Below are 19,060 nucleotides of genomic sequence, written 5' to 3' on the forward strand. Positions count from 1 at the left end.
CAGCGAAGCACTGGCCCTGTTAGCTCCTTAGTGAGGGCCCAGCAGGTGTGGAGCATGCCCAGCTCACTCACACCTGTGCCAGAGCCGATGCCAGGCTATGTCACCTGATGGCTCACACCTGGGTCTCCCGGAGCTTCCTCCTGGGAGTGACCAGTGATCCGAGAGGGAAGTCTGGTTGCCGGGCAGACGCACAGGTGCAGCGCCGGGCTCAGCCCTTCTCAGGTGTGTTGGCTGTGGGCAGACAGACGGACAGCGAGGGCACCTTCCCTCCTTGAAACTCTCCCAGACAACCTACGGACCCCTCGCTCGAGGAACAGGAGCAAGGCAGAGATGGAGGAGGGAAGGTTTGGGTGGGTAGGGCAGGGCCCTCAGACGTCCACATCACGGCTTCCCAGGCCAGCCCTCAGCTGGTGCCCAAGCATGAGTCTAATGAAGGGCCACGGAAAGTAGTTGCTTTTTGATAGAAAAATTTAAAAATCATTCACTGATAAACACAAGTGCTTGCATGACTGCATTCATATACTTTTATTACTTTCCTCACGTCTCACCACCGCACCTCGCCTTTTAACCAGCCCCCGGAAAGGTGAGCAGGACGTCGGGAATGGCTTTGTGAACGGCTGGTTACTGGACAGGGACACTGGACTCCACTGGAGGAAAGGCGTCCTCAAGTATTACAAGGCCCACACTTGGTTGATGTTTGTGGTTAATGAACCCTGAAAGCTAGAGCTGCACGATGCTGAAGTCTAGGCCACAGGACATGAGTACCTCTGGCTTTGCTGAAGGGAAGTAAGTTGACCCACAATGCAGCGTATTTCACTTCATGAGAAAACTACCCCGGTTTTGGTGCTATATTATTAAATCGAATACTGGCCAATGAGGTTATTTGAAGGAAGAATAAAATGTTTTCAGGGATGAAAATGCTAATGTGTAAGATGATCCCTATGTGTAGTTTGCCATCTAGTGGTCATTTGTGGAAATAAAAAGGCCGCTACAATCTTTCAAATCGGGCTCTCACCCATCCGCAATGGGATGACTCACAACCACATTTCAGTGTTAAGTCGCCCAATCTCACCATGAAGCCCTCCAAGGCGGTGGAGGTGGCGAGGGCGAGTCGCTGAGGCGGCCATTCCTGAGAAGGCAGGAGAGTGTAGCAACCGGTGCTCACTCCTGGCCACCCACAGAGTCCCCGGGCCCCTTACCAAAGGACAGCCGGCCAGGCCACAGCGCAGACCAAGTAAACCCGATTCCTTCAGGTGGGACCAAACAATGCCTGTTCAAGAGCCCCAGGAGGCTCTCCTGGCAGCCAGGTGAGGACCGCTGGGCAGGGTCAGACTGTGGGCTCCAGCTGTCTCGCTCTCTACGTGAGCTTCCCCGCTCGTTACCTTGAGCAGGGAAAGCAGGCTCAGTAATACCACCCAGGTGCCTCATAAAATGAGGACACCAGCTCTCCTGACTTGTGGGATTAAATAGGATCACGGTGCCAAGTGCTACACGGTGCCTGCTATAGTGCTCGACAAATGCTAAATATTAAGGCTATTTCTTATTTTTAAAATGTATTATGAGTTATTAAAAGAAATAAAAAGATAGCTTAAACTATAAACCTTAATAAAAATTTCAATTATGTTTTATTTAAAATGTTATTCATGATTGTCTTACTTAAAATATATTTATTTGCAAGAATACAGTATGAGATGTTTTACTGCACGTGGACAACAGCACAAATGCACATGATAACACTCAAGTCTAGTACCACAGTTTAATGTGAGACGCGCACAATAAAACAGCCCTGCCCTGAACACTTCCGTTCCCTCAAACACCAGGCTCGCATAAGCCTATGACTAAACTTAACAGTCTGTTCACATGCCAATAAACAATAAATAAATCTTTAAAAGCATCTATGAACTGAAGCAATTTTCTTTTTGAGTTTCATAAACCAAAGACCTTAAGGAATATTTAAAGGCTGAATAGAAACCGGTCGAAACGAAATGAAACAAGGAGTCTAAGAAAGACCAAGCAGCTCAACATTATCAACTCCATCTATCTGCCCCGTCCAGTCTCCGCCGCTCACCCCGGTCTCTGTGAGCACAGGGAGCCACGGCACATGGAAGGCAGGTCCCGGCGATACATTCGCTGCAGAAATGCCCACACCTGGCGGGGTGGCAATGGGAACGTGTGGAATGAAATGCTAATAGGAATGGTAATATGAAATGTAAAGGGTGGCTAGATAATTCTCACTTCAAAACCTGAAGTGATAACACAGAACGGTGAGCTCTTCACTTACGTATCTGGTATAACCAGGACCTGTTCCCTCCAGAAGCCTCGTGGTGGCAATGCTTTGCTTTGGGCTGCCGAGTGCCTGGCAGGTGCTGTGCCAGGTGCTAGCTGCGCACCGGTGCACAAAGCAAGGCCCTCTGCAAAGACAGAAGCCCGGCCCGGGCAGTACTCACCGCGCTTCTTACAAACTCAATGAAATGCGGCTTTTCAACCTAAAATTATTTTCAATATAAATTCTTTTCAAAAGGTTGACTTTGTAATTAAGAATGTTTAGGTACATCAGTGGCAAGTCAAAATTTCAGAGGCTCATACAGACTCGGAAACTGAATGCTCACTACTTCGTCTCATCAGCTGCCGAAAGGTACATTCTTACACACAGAATTTTAAAACAATGAAACAACAGTTCAACTACTCGTGCCTACCTAGTCCTAGTAAAATATGGAACGAGTGGCAATTTTTAAATCTGGACATCAAGACCATTTAAGCCAATCAGATTACAGGACTGAAATGATGTCCTAAGTTTTGTGACACCATCAGTGTCAGCAAATCTGGGCGAGCAGCCACCGTGGCCGAGTGAGGCGGAGAGGCTCAGTCTTCGTCGTCTCTTTGAAAGGGCACGACCTGGATTTCTCTGGCTATTCTCTCCGCTAAGGTTTTACTGCCCGCAGCAATGATTCTCCGCGACATCAAATCGAACGGTCCCCCTGAAATCAATCAAACAAGGAAGACAGTTACGTCTCATACCAAAACCATTCCTACAGAACTCGTCTGGTGACAGGCACTAGGCCAATCGTAACATTTTAATATTTCCAGTCATCTTTTCAAAAAACTACTCTGTCACATGACCATACTGGTTAAGCTTTGGCAATACACAAATGAGTTTCTAGGCATCTTATTTTAATACCAGTTTGGGGGTCCTCAATCATACCAGTCTGAACCTGTCACCTTTTTCCATTCTCCCTGAGTCACTGTTATACTCTGACTGCCTCTGTAACGCCTGGGCGTCCGTGGGCAGGGAATCCCCTCCCACTTCCTGACTTCTCCGTTGCCCTTCTCAGACACTGGAGAGTTTTAACCCAGGTTCGCCCGACTTTTAAAAACATCATCAACCGTTTGAAGCTGTGAACCGTTCCGGCCCAAGGCAGAAAGTGATGGAGGCGGAGGTTCATCAACAGCTGCCACTCGTTCACCACCCAAAGAGCTGCTGGCACAACCCTCAGGCCCGCGGACCCGCCAGACCTTCCCGGCCTCTCCAGAGCTCCTGCTCCTCACGTCTGAAGAGGCTTAGCCACATAGCGTGAGGAACCCCACACTACCCTTAGCCTCATGTCCTCGCCTCTACTGCAATGTCTATCTGGAACTCGCAGACCGTTACATGGCTTGTTTTGTCTTTAAGAGCTCAAGTATCAACACAGCACACACTGGAAGACCAAAGTCCAACCGGTGGGGCAGGAAGATGCTTTCCCGCCGCAGCCGCTACCTGTCACGTCCATCAGCACCCCGCCGGCCTCGGTGACGATGACGCCCGCTCCTGCCATGTCCCAGCAGTGGATGCCCATCTCGTAGTACGCATCCGCAGCCCCGCTGGCCACCAGGCACATGTTGACAGCCGCCGTCCCGACTCCTCGGATCCTAGCAGACAGCATTGAGAAAGCAGGTTGGAAAAGGAGTGCTTTCAAAGGAGGTCCTCCTTCACGTCAGTTCATTTTCAGTGTCGACTGAGACCATCTGAACCCGTCTAGAGGACACATACCTAATTTTAAGTTAAATAAAAATACATAAAAACCTAATTACCGTGGTGCACCATAGAAATGACCACTCTCACAAAGTAATTTAATAAGATAAACATTACAGCCATGACATCTTCAGGGGAAAAGGCTGAAGAAAATACTAAATTCCACTACATGCACAGGTGTGTATATAACCACATTTGTCAAAACCCAGTGAAGGACTGACCACCTTTGTATCACAAAGATTTGACTCTGCTCCCTGCTCAGCTGCTAATAAGCGTGTTGGGACTTTTGTGGCTGATAAAGTCTCTCCCGAAAAAATCAACAATGAAATGGAAGAAAACTGAAACTGACATCAATCCATCTCAATGAAACATCTCAAAGAAGTAGTTGTAAACATAGACGTTAAATCAGATACAAAACCTACACACAGAAAAGGGGGGACACAGCCCAGGAGGAAATAAAATGAGACCGAGCCCAGAGAAGTGGTGGGCAAACAAGACACAGGACATTGAGGACGACTGCAACTCAGGGAGCCCCCAACCAAGCCGCTGCGAGTGAAAACCGAATCAAGGCCCCAAGGAAAAGCAGGAAAAAACACCAGTAAAAGGGTCAGAGAGAACGTGGCTGAAACAGAGGACACGGATCTCGCCTATTGGTGTCTGAAGAAGAAAATAAAAACAGACCTGAGCTGATATTTAAAACTATAACTCAAGAAAGCTTGAAAAAAAAGACACAAATCCATGCTGAAGGAGAAAACTCCCCCAGATGTGAAATTCCAAAACAGATCTTTGTAAAACAACCAGACCTCAAAAGTGAAAAGGAAAACAGAATCTCAGCATCTCCATGTAAATCAAGAAATAGTTTAAATGCCAAGAAAATCAGGCTGGCACCAAATTCCTCAAAAACAACATGCAAAGCAGAGGTGGCTGAAGAGGCAGGACAGCCCAAGGCCACGCCCGGCCGGCGCCTGGATCCCCCATGGAGGACGGGAACACTGCAAAGGACGGATGTCATTAGATCCCCTGACCACAGCAAATGTGGACGGCAGATTAGAGAACAAGAACGTTTATAAAGTCAGCAACGCACTGTGGCTACGGGAGAGAATATCCCTGCTCTTAGGAAGTAACAAGCTGAAGTATCCTATCTAATAAAAGCCTAATATGCTAAGTGTCTGGTCATCTAGTCGGTCATTCAACCAATCAAAGCATAATATGATAATGATATGCTAAGGCCACTCAACCACTCGCTATGACGTGCACTGACCACCAGGGGGCAGACGCTCTGATGGGTAGGTGAGCTTGCTGCTGGGGTCCGACTGATCAGGACTGAGAGAGATGGACACACCCTGGAGCCCACCTGCGGTCCCTCCCTGGCTGGCCAACCTCCCACATCCCTCCCTGGCCCCAATCATGCACTGGTGGGGTCCCTCGGCCTGGCCTGCACCCTCTCGCAATTTGAGAACCCTTGGGGGATGTCGGAGAGCCAGTTTCGGCCTGATCCCACAGGGCAGGCCAAGGGCACCCACTGGTGCACGAATTCGTGCACCAGGCCTCTAGTTTAGGAATAAAGACCTATGCTGTAAGTAATTTACCTTAAGACTGTTCAGGGGGAAAGGTGTGCGTAAAAGGGTAAAACACACGGGGTGAGCTGGGCAAAGGACATACTGTTGTCTTTTTGCATTATTTTGTTTCTGCAAATTTTGTTAAGTTTTAAATGATTTTCAAATAAAAGTTTTTCAAGTTGAATTAGAAAATCAGAATTATGGTACTGATCCCATGTCCAGTATGAACATTTCACAGCTACAAGGAAATCGCCGTGCTGCCCACGGCTGTGAGCACAGCCTACCTACCCGTGGATGGGGAGGCAGAGCAGCTTCTCCATGTTGGCGAGGACGGTCCGCACGGTCTCCGGCGTCCGGGAGGAGCCCAGCTCTGTCACCAGGAGTGCCTTGGTGACATCTAAAGGGAAAGGACTTCAAAAATCACTCGCTTAGAAATTAGGGGAAAAAAATCACTCATTTAATGATAAGAATTCTGATAAAAAAAATTAACACTTGTGATTCAGAGCAAAACAGGACATCCTTAGCCCTCTTCCTAGTTGTATCAAATTTGTTTACTTCTAAGGCTTTAAATATTAAAATACGGATACATTTGTTATCCCTCAGTGGTCATTTTATAAGAGTCTAGCTTCTTAGACCATCCCCCCAAAATGCAGAATATAACCAACTTACCTGCTTACATAATAGCTTTAGTGGGAAATAAGCAAATACCTTAAATATTTAATTACACGGTTGAACTAAACACTGTAGAGCAGAATAATTATAGAGAGGGGAAGAGCTGCTGGTAGGAAAGCGACCACTCCTTCAATTCTGAGATGCACATTTTTCACACATTAATGTCTTGACATTCGGGTCTTAGAGTTCAGTAAAAAGATAAAGAAATAAATGCTCTCAAATTAAGTGTTTAAGGAGAAAACTTATAACAGTGTGGGAGGATTCTGAACTTAGATGGTTTTGCAAGTATCTTTAAGTTCTTGGTGCACTTAAAAATCTGATGTGTATACCCTAAGCGATTTGGCTCAGTGGATAGAGCGTTGGCCTCCGGACTCAAGGGTCTCAGGTTCAATTCCGGTCAAGGGCATGTACCTTGGTTGTGGGCACATCCCAGTAGGGGGTGTGCAGGAGGCAGCTGATCTATGTTTCTCTCTCATCAATGTTTCTAACTCTCTATCCCTCTCCCTTCTTCTCTATAAAAAAAAATCAATAAAATATATTTTTAAGAAAATCTGATATGCAAACTGAAAAAAGCTGGGCGTGGCTTATGGGGGAAAGGTCCTCAAACCCTCTCAGCTGTCATGCAGAGAGAAGGCTTAACTGTCAATCATCCAGCTCTTACTAAATGTGCATGCGTCAGTTTTAGTGATTCCTAACTTTAACACACTTTCCCTGACTTACTGCCTAATAAATGGTACCAATGCTATCAGCTCAGAGCGAGTCTACAAAGAATCCGCGAGGCAGTGGCCGCAGTAAAGCGCCAGAAACTCCGTCCCCAGCCCCGGAACGCTGTCCCGAAGTGTGGTCTGCTCAATCCCACCAGCTTCCCGCTTCCACCACCACATTCACACTCCAGTGCGAGCAAACAGCAGAGAAAATACACACCATATGCGTCAGTTAACACTCAAAAGCACAGAACAGGAGCGGATGCTAGCGCCGCCCCCACGGTGAGCCTACCTTCCTGCCGGGAGACCTGCAGCTTCTGGCCGTTACAGAAGGCGCCCCTGCCCCTCCTGCCCGTGTACATCTTGTCCTCCACGCAGCTGTACACAACTCCAAACTCCATCTGCAGGCGGAAACCTGGGTGTTGGTGACGCTCACCCTCAGCAACAGGAAGTCCGGCACACGGACAGGTAATGTTTGCAAATGGCCACACGGGGGACACTGAGAAGGCCGAGTTCTAGCTCAGTGATGGCGAACCTTCTGAGCTCGGCGTGTCAGCATTTTGAAACACCCTAACTTAACTCTGGTGCATGTCACATACAGAAATTTTTTGATATTTGCAGCCATAGTAAAACAAAGACTTCTATTTTTGATATTTATTTTATATATTTAAATGCCATTTAACAAAGAAAAATCAACCAAAAAATGAGTTTGCGTGTCGCCTCTGACACGCGTGTCATAGGTTCGCCATCACTGTTAGCTTCATGGGAGGGAAGCGGTCGCAGCATCGAGAACCCTCGCAGCCCCCACGTGGCCCCCTCCCTCTCGCCCAGAGGACAGAGCTGGCCTATCTTCCAGGGCCAATCCCTCCTCCTGTGTGGCTGCTCCCCCTCCTACTGCTCCCTGCTGCTCCCTCCTCTGGAATATCGATTCTGCTTCCTCTTCACCAAGCTCTCCCTCCCTACAAAACCTTTAAAATGTTCATTCTTTGCCCTTCCCTCCCGAAGAGCAGTCTATACTCCACCTCTCCCCTTCCCGTCACACACTACAGTTTGGCCTCTGCCCTGACCACGCATTCTTCCGAAACCCCCGCAGAGAGACGGTTATGAACTCCACGGGCCACCTGCCTTCTCCGAGACGGAGCCAGGAACCCGGAGGCTGTGCGCTTCCCCAGGACTCAGTCCCCACCTCACTCACTAACCAGTGGGCGTGTCACTTCTCTTAGGACCTTCTTCTCGCTCAACCTTTGAAAGTTGTGTACATCAGCGTTTTCCATTCTCCGTCCCTTTTAGCTCTCCCCTGTCCTACAGCCCACAAATCAACTACCACTGGCACTGTGGCTCCATCCACTCCACCATCACAGGTGAGACCCTCTCCTAGGAACCGCAACCAAAGAGGCCACACTCAGCACCTGATCACACCTCCATCCTTCCCCATTCTCCTTCAAAATATGTTTTTAATCCTGAGATTTTTTTTTCTTTATAGAGTGGAAGGGAGGGAGGAAAGGAGGGGGAGGGAGAGGGGGAGGGAGGGGGAGAAAGGGGAGAGAGAGAGGCGTCGATGTGACAGACACGCTGATTGGTTCTTCCATACATGCCCCACCTGGTACGTGCCCTGGGCCTGGAATGGAACCCCAGACCCTGCGGTGCTGGGGCCGACACTCTACCGCTGAGAACACTGGCCAGGGCTCCTCCTTCAGATTCTGTCTTGAGAACACTTCCTGGTTTTGGCATTTCCTCAGCTATTCTCACTGCACCGTCTTCGTTCAGAATCCCGACACGGCTGCAAACACCTCTAACTCTGCACTTAGAAACCCCTCCTGACCACCCCCCCCCCCCCCGCCCACACACACACCCCCAAGCCAAACCTCAATGCTGTGGTGCAGACAGGCCGCAGCCTCACAGACCTCCACGACCAGCCTCTCCCTGGGCCTTCCCGGCCACGCCCAGGGCTTCACACAGCCCCTCACGGCTCCCCCACACCAGGCTCTTCTCCAAGCTGTTCTTTCTGATGGAAACGCATTCCTTTTCTTCACTTTCCAGGGCCCAAACCGCTCCATCAATGTTAAGACCCTTCTGTTAGGAAGCTCCTCAGACCCTCCTGGCAAATGCCTGGACCCACTCACACTCTCGCGGCCGGTTTTCAGCACCCACCACAGGACCCCATCTGCCCCACGTCTAAGTGGCGCTGGCTGGAGTCGAGGGCGGGAACGCACACCATGCAGGGTGAGCTCGCTCGCTCGGCTCCTCCGCACGTTCCCATGGCTCACAGCCCGTGGCTCATTTCATGTGCACTACCTTGTGTTCTCATTCCCAGCGACTCTTAGCTCTCGTGTCCATGCTGATCAATCCATCACAAGCCCCGTGAAGACAGGTCCACGGAGGACAGGAACACCACTCACTGTTTATCAGTAAGCAGCCACGCAGCGTGGCAATGCCCGAGCTACACTCTGCTCTGCTGGGCTTGCACACAGCGGCTTCGGGTTCGACACTCTGCTCTCCCACCCGGGCCTGGCCTTCCGCCGACACCCACGGACGCGTGCTAGCTGGCATCCCACCCTCCCTGTAACCACCTGACTCTCACATACGCAGCGGTGACTAAATCAGTGTGTGTGTTTCTTCCTTAAAACTCCCGCTGCTCAAAAAACATTAAGTGTCTTTCACTGGAAAAAGTACCATGATGATGTGAATCCTCCTGTAGCTTATTCCACAACAACGCAGCCGTATAAATTGATAGAGACAAACCTGTACGTACTATGGGCAGTTACTCTTTCTCAGAAAGGACAGCAAGGCATGTTACCAGCCATAATTAAACAGCGTACCTCTTTATTGACAACAAAGCCGATGGAAACAGCCACAAAAGGAAATCTTAAAAAAAAAACACACATACACATACAAATTTACCAAGATAGGACTTATTTTCAATAAACACATTTTTTCACAATATCGTTGCTGATAACATTTTTCACATAAAGTCCCATTCTGCTGCCCCGCAGCGGTGTGTACAGTATGCAACCCTCGTGTACATGGGCTGGGGCTCGGGGACACAGATGCAGACACACAGGGGACTCTGAGAGGAGGCACCTCCAGAGACAGGCCTGAGAAACCGGGCACAGAAATGGGAAGGCCACTTCGCTCTGCATGCCATTTCATATCTTTTGAATGTCGAATACCACAAACATAGTAATGATGTACAACATTTTTTCAAAAAATAAAAACAAAAAAAAATTTTAAGAGACTTTACATTGACCACAGCTAAAAAGTCTCTTTTCTGTGGTCACTTCTCCCCCAGCCTGGACCTATAAACACAGGCATGACCTGCACAGAATACACTGTTACTTGTCTCCCTCGAACCCCACCCGGAGCCTCACACCTGCAAGGTGACTGGTAGCCACATGGTTGCTATGGCTGCATGGCAGTCTGAAGACAGGGGTGGTAATTTCTGACTCAGAAGAGAACCAAGATAAAGAAAAAACACAATGGGTTCAATATAATTATCTATAATAATAAAAGCATAATATGCTAATTAGACTGGACGACCTTCCAGATGAAGCTAGGGCTGGGAGGGCCGAGCCCCTTGCACGAATTTTGTGCATCAGGCCTTTAGTTAAAAATAAAAATTTTTAGAAATATGTAATAGCTTTTATTTTAACAAAAATGAGACCATTCTATACACACTGCATTATAATCTTCTCTCGGTTACAACATCCCAGGGGCATCCTTCCACATCCCTATCCATCAACTAGAGTCTAGGTCTTGGTTTACAATATAAACAATTCTGTGTCCCTGCAGGTATGCGCAGCCACAGGGCAACTCCCTGATCCCACCCAGCGAGGCTGCTCATATTCGCTCACAGGCAATGGGCTCTCTCCCATGCACGCCCTGTGTGCCAGGCCCTGTGTGTGAGGCCTTTTTTGCTGCCCTGCGTGCCAGGCCTGTGTCCCGGGCCTGTGTCCCAAGCCCTGTACAGCATCTTTACATCTGTGTACCACTCATCGAGTCCCCACAGTTCCATGAGGCAGGCACCAATAATATGTTCATATGTTCATTTCGCAGATAAGAAGAAAACAGTATCTGAGGCTTAGAAAGGTGAAGGAACTTTCCCAGGTCACAAAGCCTATAAAAAGCACCTGCTCAAGCCCAAGAGTGCTGACCCTAAAACCCATGCTCTTTCTAAGCTTCCTCGCCTGGACTAAAGGCGGCACCGACAGCACTGCAGTGGGGCTGCAGAGCCCCCTAGCTGACCTCAGAGCAGCACGGTGCTGGCTTATATTGCACTTGCTCCCTCAGTGGGAAAAGAAGTGAGCAGGCCGCTGGGTTGCACAAGTCCCACCAGCAATATTTCATCACTGCTGCTATACGTGATGAAAAGTCTCCTAACACAGCTTACAAATTACACGATTCTCTAAAGCGTGACTGTTCGTGAACAGAGCACTCGAAAGGCCCCCTCAGTGCAAACGCCCGCTCGTACCTATGCACAAAGTTAGTCGTTCCGTCAATAGGGTCGATGATCCACGTGGGGTTGTCGGTGAGGACACTTTTCTCCCCGGCGGCCACGGATTCCTCACCGATGAAACTAAAAGCAAGAATGACTCTTTACACCAATTTCCACAAGTTCCAGTTTAACATTCCCTTAGCTACCGTCACAGCAAACACACGAGCCTACACAGCACTCTTCCACCCTGGGCCTCCTTCCTCCAGAGGGACGGAGTGGGCCGGCTTCACTTCCCAGGTCACCCGACAAGCAGTACTGGAACCTGCAACGCGGGGCCAGGTGAGCGAAGGCGCGGGCGTGCACAGGGCGCTGGTACAGGTGAGGACTTACTAGGGCACGTGATGGTTTTAAAAAGATGCCCCCAGGTCTCTCATCCTCCTCTCTTCCAGAGGCAGGCTTAACGCTCGCGCCTCGAGTGTGAACGTGGGCTTAGTGACTCATTTCTAAGCAACAGAATGAAGCAGAAGTGCCAATGTGCCACCCTGAGGACCCACTCACAGCACGCACTGTGGTTCATCTTACCCACTCTACTCCCTGTCCCTGACATGCCCGGGGAAGCAGGCCACCGTGCTCAGCTGCTCTGAGGGGGGGCCACGTGGCAAGGAACCGAGGGGAGCTGCCCGCAGACCTCAGGAGGCAGGGAAGTACCCGCAACCACCCAAGTGAATGGATCCTGCGGCCCAGTGCAAGCCTCAGGCGGCTGCGGCCCCAACCCACGGGTTCCCAAGTGTCATGAGACCCTGCGCTCAGCTACTGCCATATTCTTGAACCTAGAAAACTCTAGAGAAAACTCTGATATAAATGTTTGTTGTCTAGAGCTGCTAATGTTTAGGGTAATTTGCTTTGCAGCAATAGATAAAACAGAACATGAGATAAGTCAGCAAGAAGGCAAGTCGCCCACCAAAAGTACCTGTCTTCCCAAACACGCTGTGCGACAAATCTCAGGGGATTCCGGAAGTGGAGCCCGAGCTCACTGCTTTCGCTCTTCCCTACTTTCAGTTTTATCTTTTCCCTTATTCGGCAGTGAGCTCTCCTAACCATCACTTCGTGATCTTCTGTCTCTTGGCTGTACAGCGCGTTTTGAGAGGAAGTGTACAGGCTTTAACACGCACGACCGGCAAGAGGCAGAGAACCACAGCACTAAGACGTAAAGTGGTGACAGTTCCTGCTCTGGCTGTGCCTGCGAGAGCCCTCACTCCGGTGGTTTCGTTCAGGTCCCCAAAGCTACCACGCAGAAGAGTCTGCGATAGAGAACAAAACTGACCTAAATCACGCCTGTGGCAGAGCTTTCTCACAACAGCTTCCCTGCACCCAAACACCGCCCTTATCCCTCCTGGCTGGTGGCCCTGCCCAGGACCTGTACTCGTAAGCGACTGCGAAATCAGAGTCAAGAGCGAGGCAACCGGTGCCTCAGCAGCCATGGCTCCTGTGGGGGGGCCAGGTCCCCCTTCCTCCCTGGCTCCTGCCCAACCTCCCTCCCAGGGCTGCCCACCCGCCACCCTCCGGAGGCCTTCCCTTCCAGGTTAAGGGAACTACAGACAACTTCTGTCTAGGTCGGCACTGCTGCCTCAGGTACTGACTCTAAGCAGGTCCCTTTCTATCACCTGGAGTGGCAGTGAGACGCACCTGTGTGAGGGGTACTTTTCCTTTATGAAAGAGAGAAGCATCTTTTCAACCTTCTGGTCCGTCACAGTTACCAAGTCGGCTGGAGAGCTTTTAATCATCACGTTCACTTCATTTTTCAGAGCTTCACGAACCACCTGGAAATTTGTTTGTAAGCAAGTAGAAAAGCGTAAGTAAATTTAAATCAAGCTAAAATGAAACAGAGAAACGGTGTAAGACATTCAGTCTGTCTTAAATGATATCCTTAAAATTTTCTTATCACAAGGTTTACAAAATAAACCTTTAGTGGTTATGTCCTTCTAGGTACAAAATCATAGCATCTTACATCCTATTTTAGATCCACAACTGTCATCTCCAAAAGTTAATAACACAAAACTGGAGTATTCTTTCCATGTACAGTGTTTAGTGAAATGAAAAGCAACGCAGGTGCTTAACCCGCAGCATCGGGGACAGGGCGGCATCGGGGACAGGGCGGCATCGGGGACAGGGTGGCATCAGGCACATGGCGGAATTGGTGAGTGGCGGCATCGGGGACAGGGCGGCATCAGGCACATGGCGGCATCGGGGACATGGCGGCATTGGTGAGTGGCGGCATCAGGCACATGGCGGCATCGGGGACAGGGCGGCATCAGGCACATGGTGGCATCGGGGACATGGCGGCATTGGTGAGTGGTGGCATCGGGGACAGGGCGGCATCGGGGACAGGGCGGCATCGGGGACATGGCGGCATCGGGGACAGGGCGGCATCGGGGACAGGGCGGCATTGGTGAGTGGCGGCATCGGGGACAGGGCAGCATTGGTGAGTGGCGGCATCGGGGACAGGGCGGCATCGGGGACAGGGCGGCATTGGTGAGTGGCGGCATCGGGGACAGGGCAGCATTGGTGAGTGGCGGCATCGGGGACAGGGCGGCATCGGGGACAGGGCGGCATTGGTGAGTGGCAGCATCGGGGACAGGGCGGCACTGGTGAGTGGCGGCATCGGGGACATGGAGGCATTGGTGAGTGGTGGCATCGGGACGCGATGGCAGCCGTACCTCTCCAGCTCGCCTTGCCAGGGTCACGGCGTAGTCCATGCACTCCTCCCAGGGGTCAGCCATCTTCGAACAGGTCTAACGCATATCAGGACAGAGCCGTGCCGAATCTCTGAGCCTGAACCACAGAACAGATAGTTCGCAAGTGCATCTCAATTAGCAACGTCCTTTCATTCAGGATTCTCTCCCCTCCTGACTCTAGAGTTCCATTTTTTTCCAAGACTCACTGGTAGATCCAGTAAAAAAAACAAACAAAAAAACCCCCACCATTTTTACCTAAATGACTCCACTTCTATTGCAGAAACATTCTTCATAACAAAAAATACTCTACAAAAGCATCTCCCAAAGTGCCCATATCTTGTCACATTAAAACAACCCTGGCTTGGAAAATGGAGGAGAAAGGACACAGGGACATTTTCAAAGATAGGGGTTCAGAACAAGTCTCCCCTAAATGTGCACCCTGCACGTGGATCACTTTGAGCTGAAGGCATCAAGGCCACAGACCAGGAGCTCCCACCACCCCTCGCCCGCCCGTGCTGCTTCGCTTGGAGGCGGTGGTGCAGTTCAGCTCAGAGACCGGTCTGGTCTCTGCTAGGTCTGGTCTCTGCCAGCGCAAGGGTCGCTGAGGGAGCGCCACACGCCCAGAGCACGCGGGACGATCGCTCTTCACAAGCCAAAGAAAGAAATGACGCCCTCCAAGCAGATGGCAGATGAGCCTCGCTAGTGATCCCAGCCAGGAGGGCGGGAGGAATGGCGTCCCAACTTGGACGGAGGTGTATCTCTTATACCAGGAGGAGGCCCTCGGCAGGCCCGGAGCGAAAATTCCAGGACTAAAAATGATAATAAAGCAAAAAGGAAACTTCTCTCCGAGTTTCATAGGAAAAACACACAACATATTTGCTGCCCAGCTGTCCACTGACGCTGCAGAGAGGCCCAGGCAGGGTGAGCTCCGCAGTCTGTCCCTGGGCGGGGAGGCCTTCAAGCTCAGACTCAGAAACGCATCACTGACAGAGCAACCGGACTGTGTCACCTTCACAGCGGAAACAACGGCCAGAGCCCCCCACCCCCCCCCCCCCAGGGCCGTGGGGACCCTGCACAGTGCTCAGGGGAGGGAAGGGCAGGCAGACCCCAGCTGCTTCCGCTAGGGGCTCTCTGCCCGGAAAAGCAGTTTAAAAGTTTACAATTTTACAGTAACTGCTGAGGGGCTCCAGGAGCTGTTTGCAAACCCTTTTTCTTCCTTTCCTATTTACCCCCTTCCTGTCCTCCAGCCACCCTCTCCCCGTGCAATGGCACTGACCATGCAGTCAGTCCTCCTGCCCCCAAATCCGCCATTTCTTCTGGGGGCCCTCCCCCAGAAAGGACCCCCAGAAGTATGGTTTGTTTACCATCCCCAACTACTTCTGAATACGGTATGCTGTGCCCTGCATGGCGGTTCCCACGGGCTGCCTAGAGGGGACTCAGATAGGGACCAAACCATGGCCATCGGGCTACCTGCACCGTCATGGATGAGACAAGGTGAGGAGCCATGAGAAGCAGGGAAAAGGGGGCTCTGACCAGCTCCCCGTCTCGGATGGCGTTTCCCTGAGGATGTGGCAAGTGAACAGGCATTACCAGTGACTAGCACAGTGCAGGGCACCGGGGACAGCTGCATCCTGGGGAAGGGAGGGCGGAGGCGGGAGAGCAGGGGCCGGTGCAGGCCTGGAGGACGGATGTGAGCACCCACCGATCCTCCTGCGGGGGGTTGGGGGGGGGGGCGTGGAGAGGGGCCGATCAGCTCCAGATCTACGTTTCAACCCGAGACCCAGGGCCCCTGGTGGTGGCTGACACCTTGCAGTGGTTCTCAACCTTCCTCTTGCCGCGACCCTTTAATACAGTTCATGTTGTGGTGAGCCCCAACCACAAATTTCCGTGGCTACTTCATAACTGTAATGTTGCTCCTGTTATGAATCGTAATGTAAATATCTGATATGCAGGATGTATTTTCAGGGGTCGCGACCCACAGGTTGAGAACCGCTGCAGGCTTTGGGGGTGGGGGCGTGGGGCTGAGGTGCAGGAGGCACTTGCTGGGGGCGGAGAAGCCGGGGCACCGAGCGACAGGCTGGGCGGGGTCCGGGAGGACGGGAGGCGCTGAGGGTGCGCAGGTCTCCCCGCGGCAACTGAACGGGTGGTGCCTGGGCCGCAACAGGGCGCAGCGGAAAGGAGTCCGAGTCGGGCGGGAGGCGGGGGAGCCAGGCCCTCCGGAGGCCCGGCGGACGCGCCCCCGGGCGGCCGGACGGACGCAGGGAGCCTGAGCTCGCAGAGGGGTGTGGCCGGCAGGGAGAAACGGCCCCCGGAGCAGGGGACAGGCCCGCGCCTGGACGGCCCTCCGTGCAGCTCCGCCCCGCGGGCACCTGCCTCGCCGCCCCAGCCTCTCGCCCAGCTCCAGACGGACCGGCCACACCCGACTCACCGCAGCCCCGCGGCCCGCCCGCCCGGCCCCCAGCCCCGCAGCCCGCCCCTCCCGGCCCGGCCCCCAGCCCCGCAGCCCGCCCCTCCCGGCCCGCCCGGCCCGGCCCCCAGCCCCGCAGGCCCGCCGCCCGCCCCTCCCGGCCCGCCCGGCCCCCAGCTCCGGGGCCGCAGGGGCGCCGGTCTCACCTCAGCCGCAGGCACCCGGCTCGCTGGCTGCTGGAGGGACCGCTAGGTTCTTCCGGGGGCAAAGGGAAGGTCCCGGACCGGAAGTCCCCGCCCCGCCCCGCCCGGCCACTGGGGCGCGGCTGTCTCGGCCCCGCCCACCTCCGCCCCGCCCATCTCCGCCCCGCCCGCCATGTCAGGGCGGGGCCTCAGGCTTCCCCTCCTGCCTGGCTCCGCTCTCATCTCTGGTTCTGATTCAGACCATCCTGCCAGCACTTCCTTCTGGTTTTTTTTTGTTTTTGTTTTTTAATTCCTTTCCTCTTTATGCTGCACTGCCCTTCTTCCATTCCTTCCCTTCCCTTCCCCATTTCTCTTTTTTACCCCTTTCTCTTATTCCAGACTACGCCTGACAAAACACAAATTGCAGGTACCTTGCAACTTGTTAAACCTATACTAGGGAGTAAATATAAATAAATACACCAGTATATGATATGAATTATTTATACAGCATATAAATTATATGTAAATTATATACACCATACAAATTACAAATATATATAGATAGGAAGACTGGTGAGTGATGGCCACACCAACTGCCCCTATTCTCAATAACTCACTTGGCCACACGCTGACCTGACAGCTCAGGGAAGGCCTGCAGGGCGGTCTTGCAAACTCAGATCTAAAGTCACCACAAAGGATGGTCTGAAATTAAACTTCAACTAAAAGCAGTGATGGTGGGTAGTTATATCCTAGGCTGGTATCTTCACTGACAGGTCAACCTTTACCTTCACTGAGCCTATTGTCTTTTTGCATCTGTGATAACACACCCTTGAAATGTCTGGGCAACTTGTAACCTCCCCTTTTCAGGACCCCTTGGGGCACAACCTAATGTGCTGGGCGCCAGGACAGAGACCAAAAATTCCTTCATTATCTTGTTAATTGATCCTGCACCCACCTAAGCATGTGTCTATCATTTTACTTTTTATCCAATCCCAGGGGTTCCCCCCAGCCCCTGCTTTGCTTTGTCCCGCCTCTCTAATCTATCACCAGTGGATTTCATGTAACCCACCTACATCCCTCCTTTGATTGCAGTGTATAAAAATAGATGAGAAACCGCCATTCTCCAGAGCATTATCTCAAACCGTTGAGGTTCTGCTTCCTAGCAATTGTCAACAGTTTGGCTCAAATAAACTCACAAAAATTCTTTACAGGTTTGCATGTTTTTATGTTAACATTACCACTTAGTGAGGACTTACCATGCTTCAGACAATTGCGTTTTTCTATGCATTCTTTTACTCAAACATCGCAACAGTTTCAGGACGAAGATATGACTTCCCTACAGATGAGGAAACGTAGGCCCAGAGGAGTCACCTGTCCTCAGGTCACACAGCAAAGGCAGAGTGGGACACACGGGCCCAGAGTCTGCACTCCGGGGCTCCCTGGCACGGCGAGGCCGCGCTCTGTGAAACACAAGACTAGTCTGGGATCCTTGAGGTCCTCAAGTAACAGGTCTGGCCGTGTGGGACATACAGTCTCCCGTTGTAGAGGGAAAAGCAGTGCCAGTGCACAGATCTGAGACATCCTAGCCACACCAGGACCAAGAAAGTAGGTTACCTGGCTCCTTGCTTGTGAAGAGCTTGCTTGCCTGCTTTCACCGAAAGGCAAGGTGTTGTCACCACACGCTGCAGATGCATGAGCTCTCAGATGAGTGACCAATTCTCAAACCCCACACAGAGCCAGAACTTTGTTTTTATTCTTCTGAAAATGCCTTAAGTATCTGCATTGGATACCCCGATTTGTCTAGCAAAACATGCTTATATGTTCTTAATAAAAGAGAAGAAAACCTCAGAAATCAGCTTTTTTGGTTCTTTGTTGTCAGACACCTTAAAACAAACTTGTCAACTGCATGGTGACGAGTTGATTCATAAACCAGTAAAATGTTCCAGGCATTTGCAGAAATGTCATCAGCATCCTCTTTAAACCTCCTTTAAGCGAACGTGGTCCCGCTCATAGGTAGAAGATCAATATCTTATTCTCTCAAATTAAAATCACTTCACACTTCCTACCTCAAATGAGCAGGAGGTCCACCCTTTTCCTAGGAGCCTCCGCTGTTGCCTCTCAGTTGTTCACAAGTCACTGCGGGTTTTCAGTCCAGAGAGGCTGTTCTGTTCCCAAAGGCCCGCCTGAAAGCAAATGAAGAGTCCTCCAGCACACAGGGCAGTCCAGTGCGGCTCTCGCTTTGGATGTATTGCAAACTGGTTCCACAAAATCCAAGATTTTTGTCTGAGTCCAGGTGGCTGCAGGGCCCTCAGTGCCTGGTGCATCGCTCCTGAGTTCTCAAAGGGGCAATTTTTAAACTG

The 19,060-nt window shown here is 51.4% G+C and overlaps 1 protein-coding gene across 1 annotated transcript; it reads right to left on the reverse strand.

The window, feature by feature from the left end:
- Nucleotides 1-1,598: 1,598 nt before the first annotated feature.
- IMPA1 (inositol monophosphatase 1) lies at nt 1,599-16,784 on the reverse strand. The gene is made up of 9 exons (XM_081111440.1): nt 16,725-16,784; nt 14,094-14,208; nt 13,063-13,196; nt 11,413-11,517; nt 9,764-9,809; nt 7,237-7,345; nt 5,857-5,965; nt 3,755-3,906; nt 1,599-2,978 (listed from the first exon to the last, which is right to left on the reverse strand). Exons 2-9 carry the CDS (start codon nt 14,154-14,156, stop codon nt 2,863-2,865), a joined length of 834 nt encoding a protein of 277 aa, XP_080967566.1. The 5' UTR covers nt 14,157-14,208; nt 16,725-16,784; the 3' UTR covers nt 1,599-2,862.
- Between the last annotated feature and the right edge of the window lie 2,276 nt (nt 16,785-19,060).

Source organism: Myotis nattereri (genome assembly GCF_964212035.1).
Source record: "Myotis nattereri genome assembly, chromosome: 17".
NCBI classification, from domain to species: domain Eukaryota; kingdom Metazoa; phylum Chordata; class Mammalia; order Chiroptera; family Vespertilionidae; genus Myotis; species Myotis nattereri.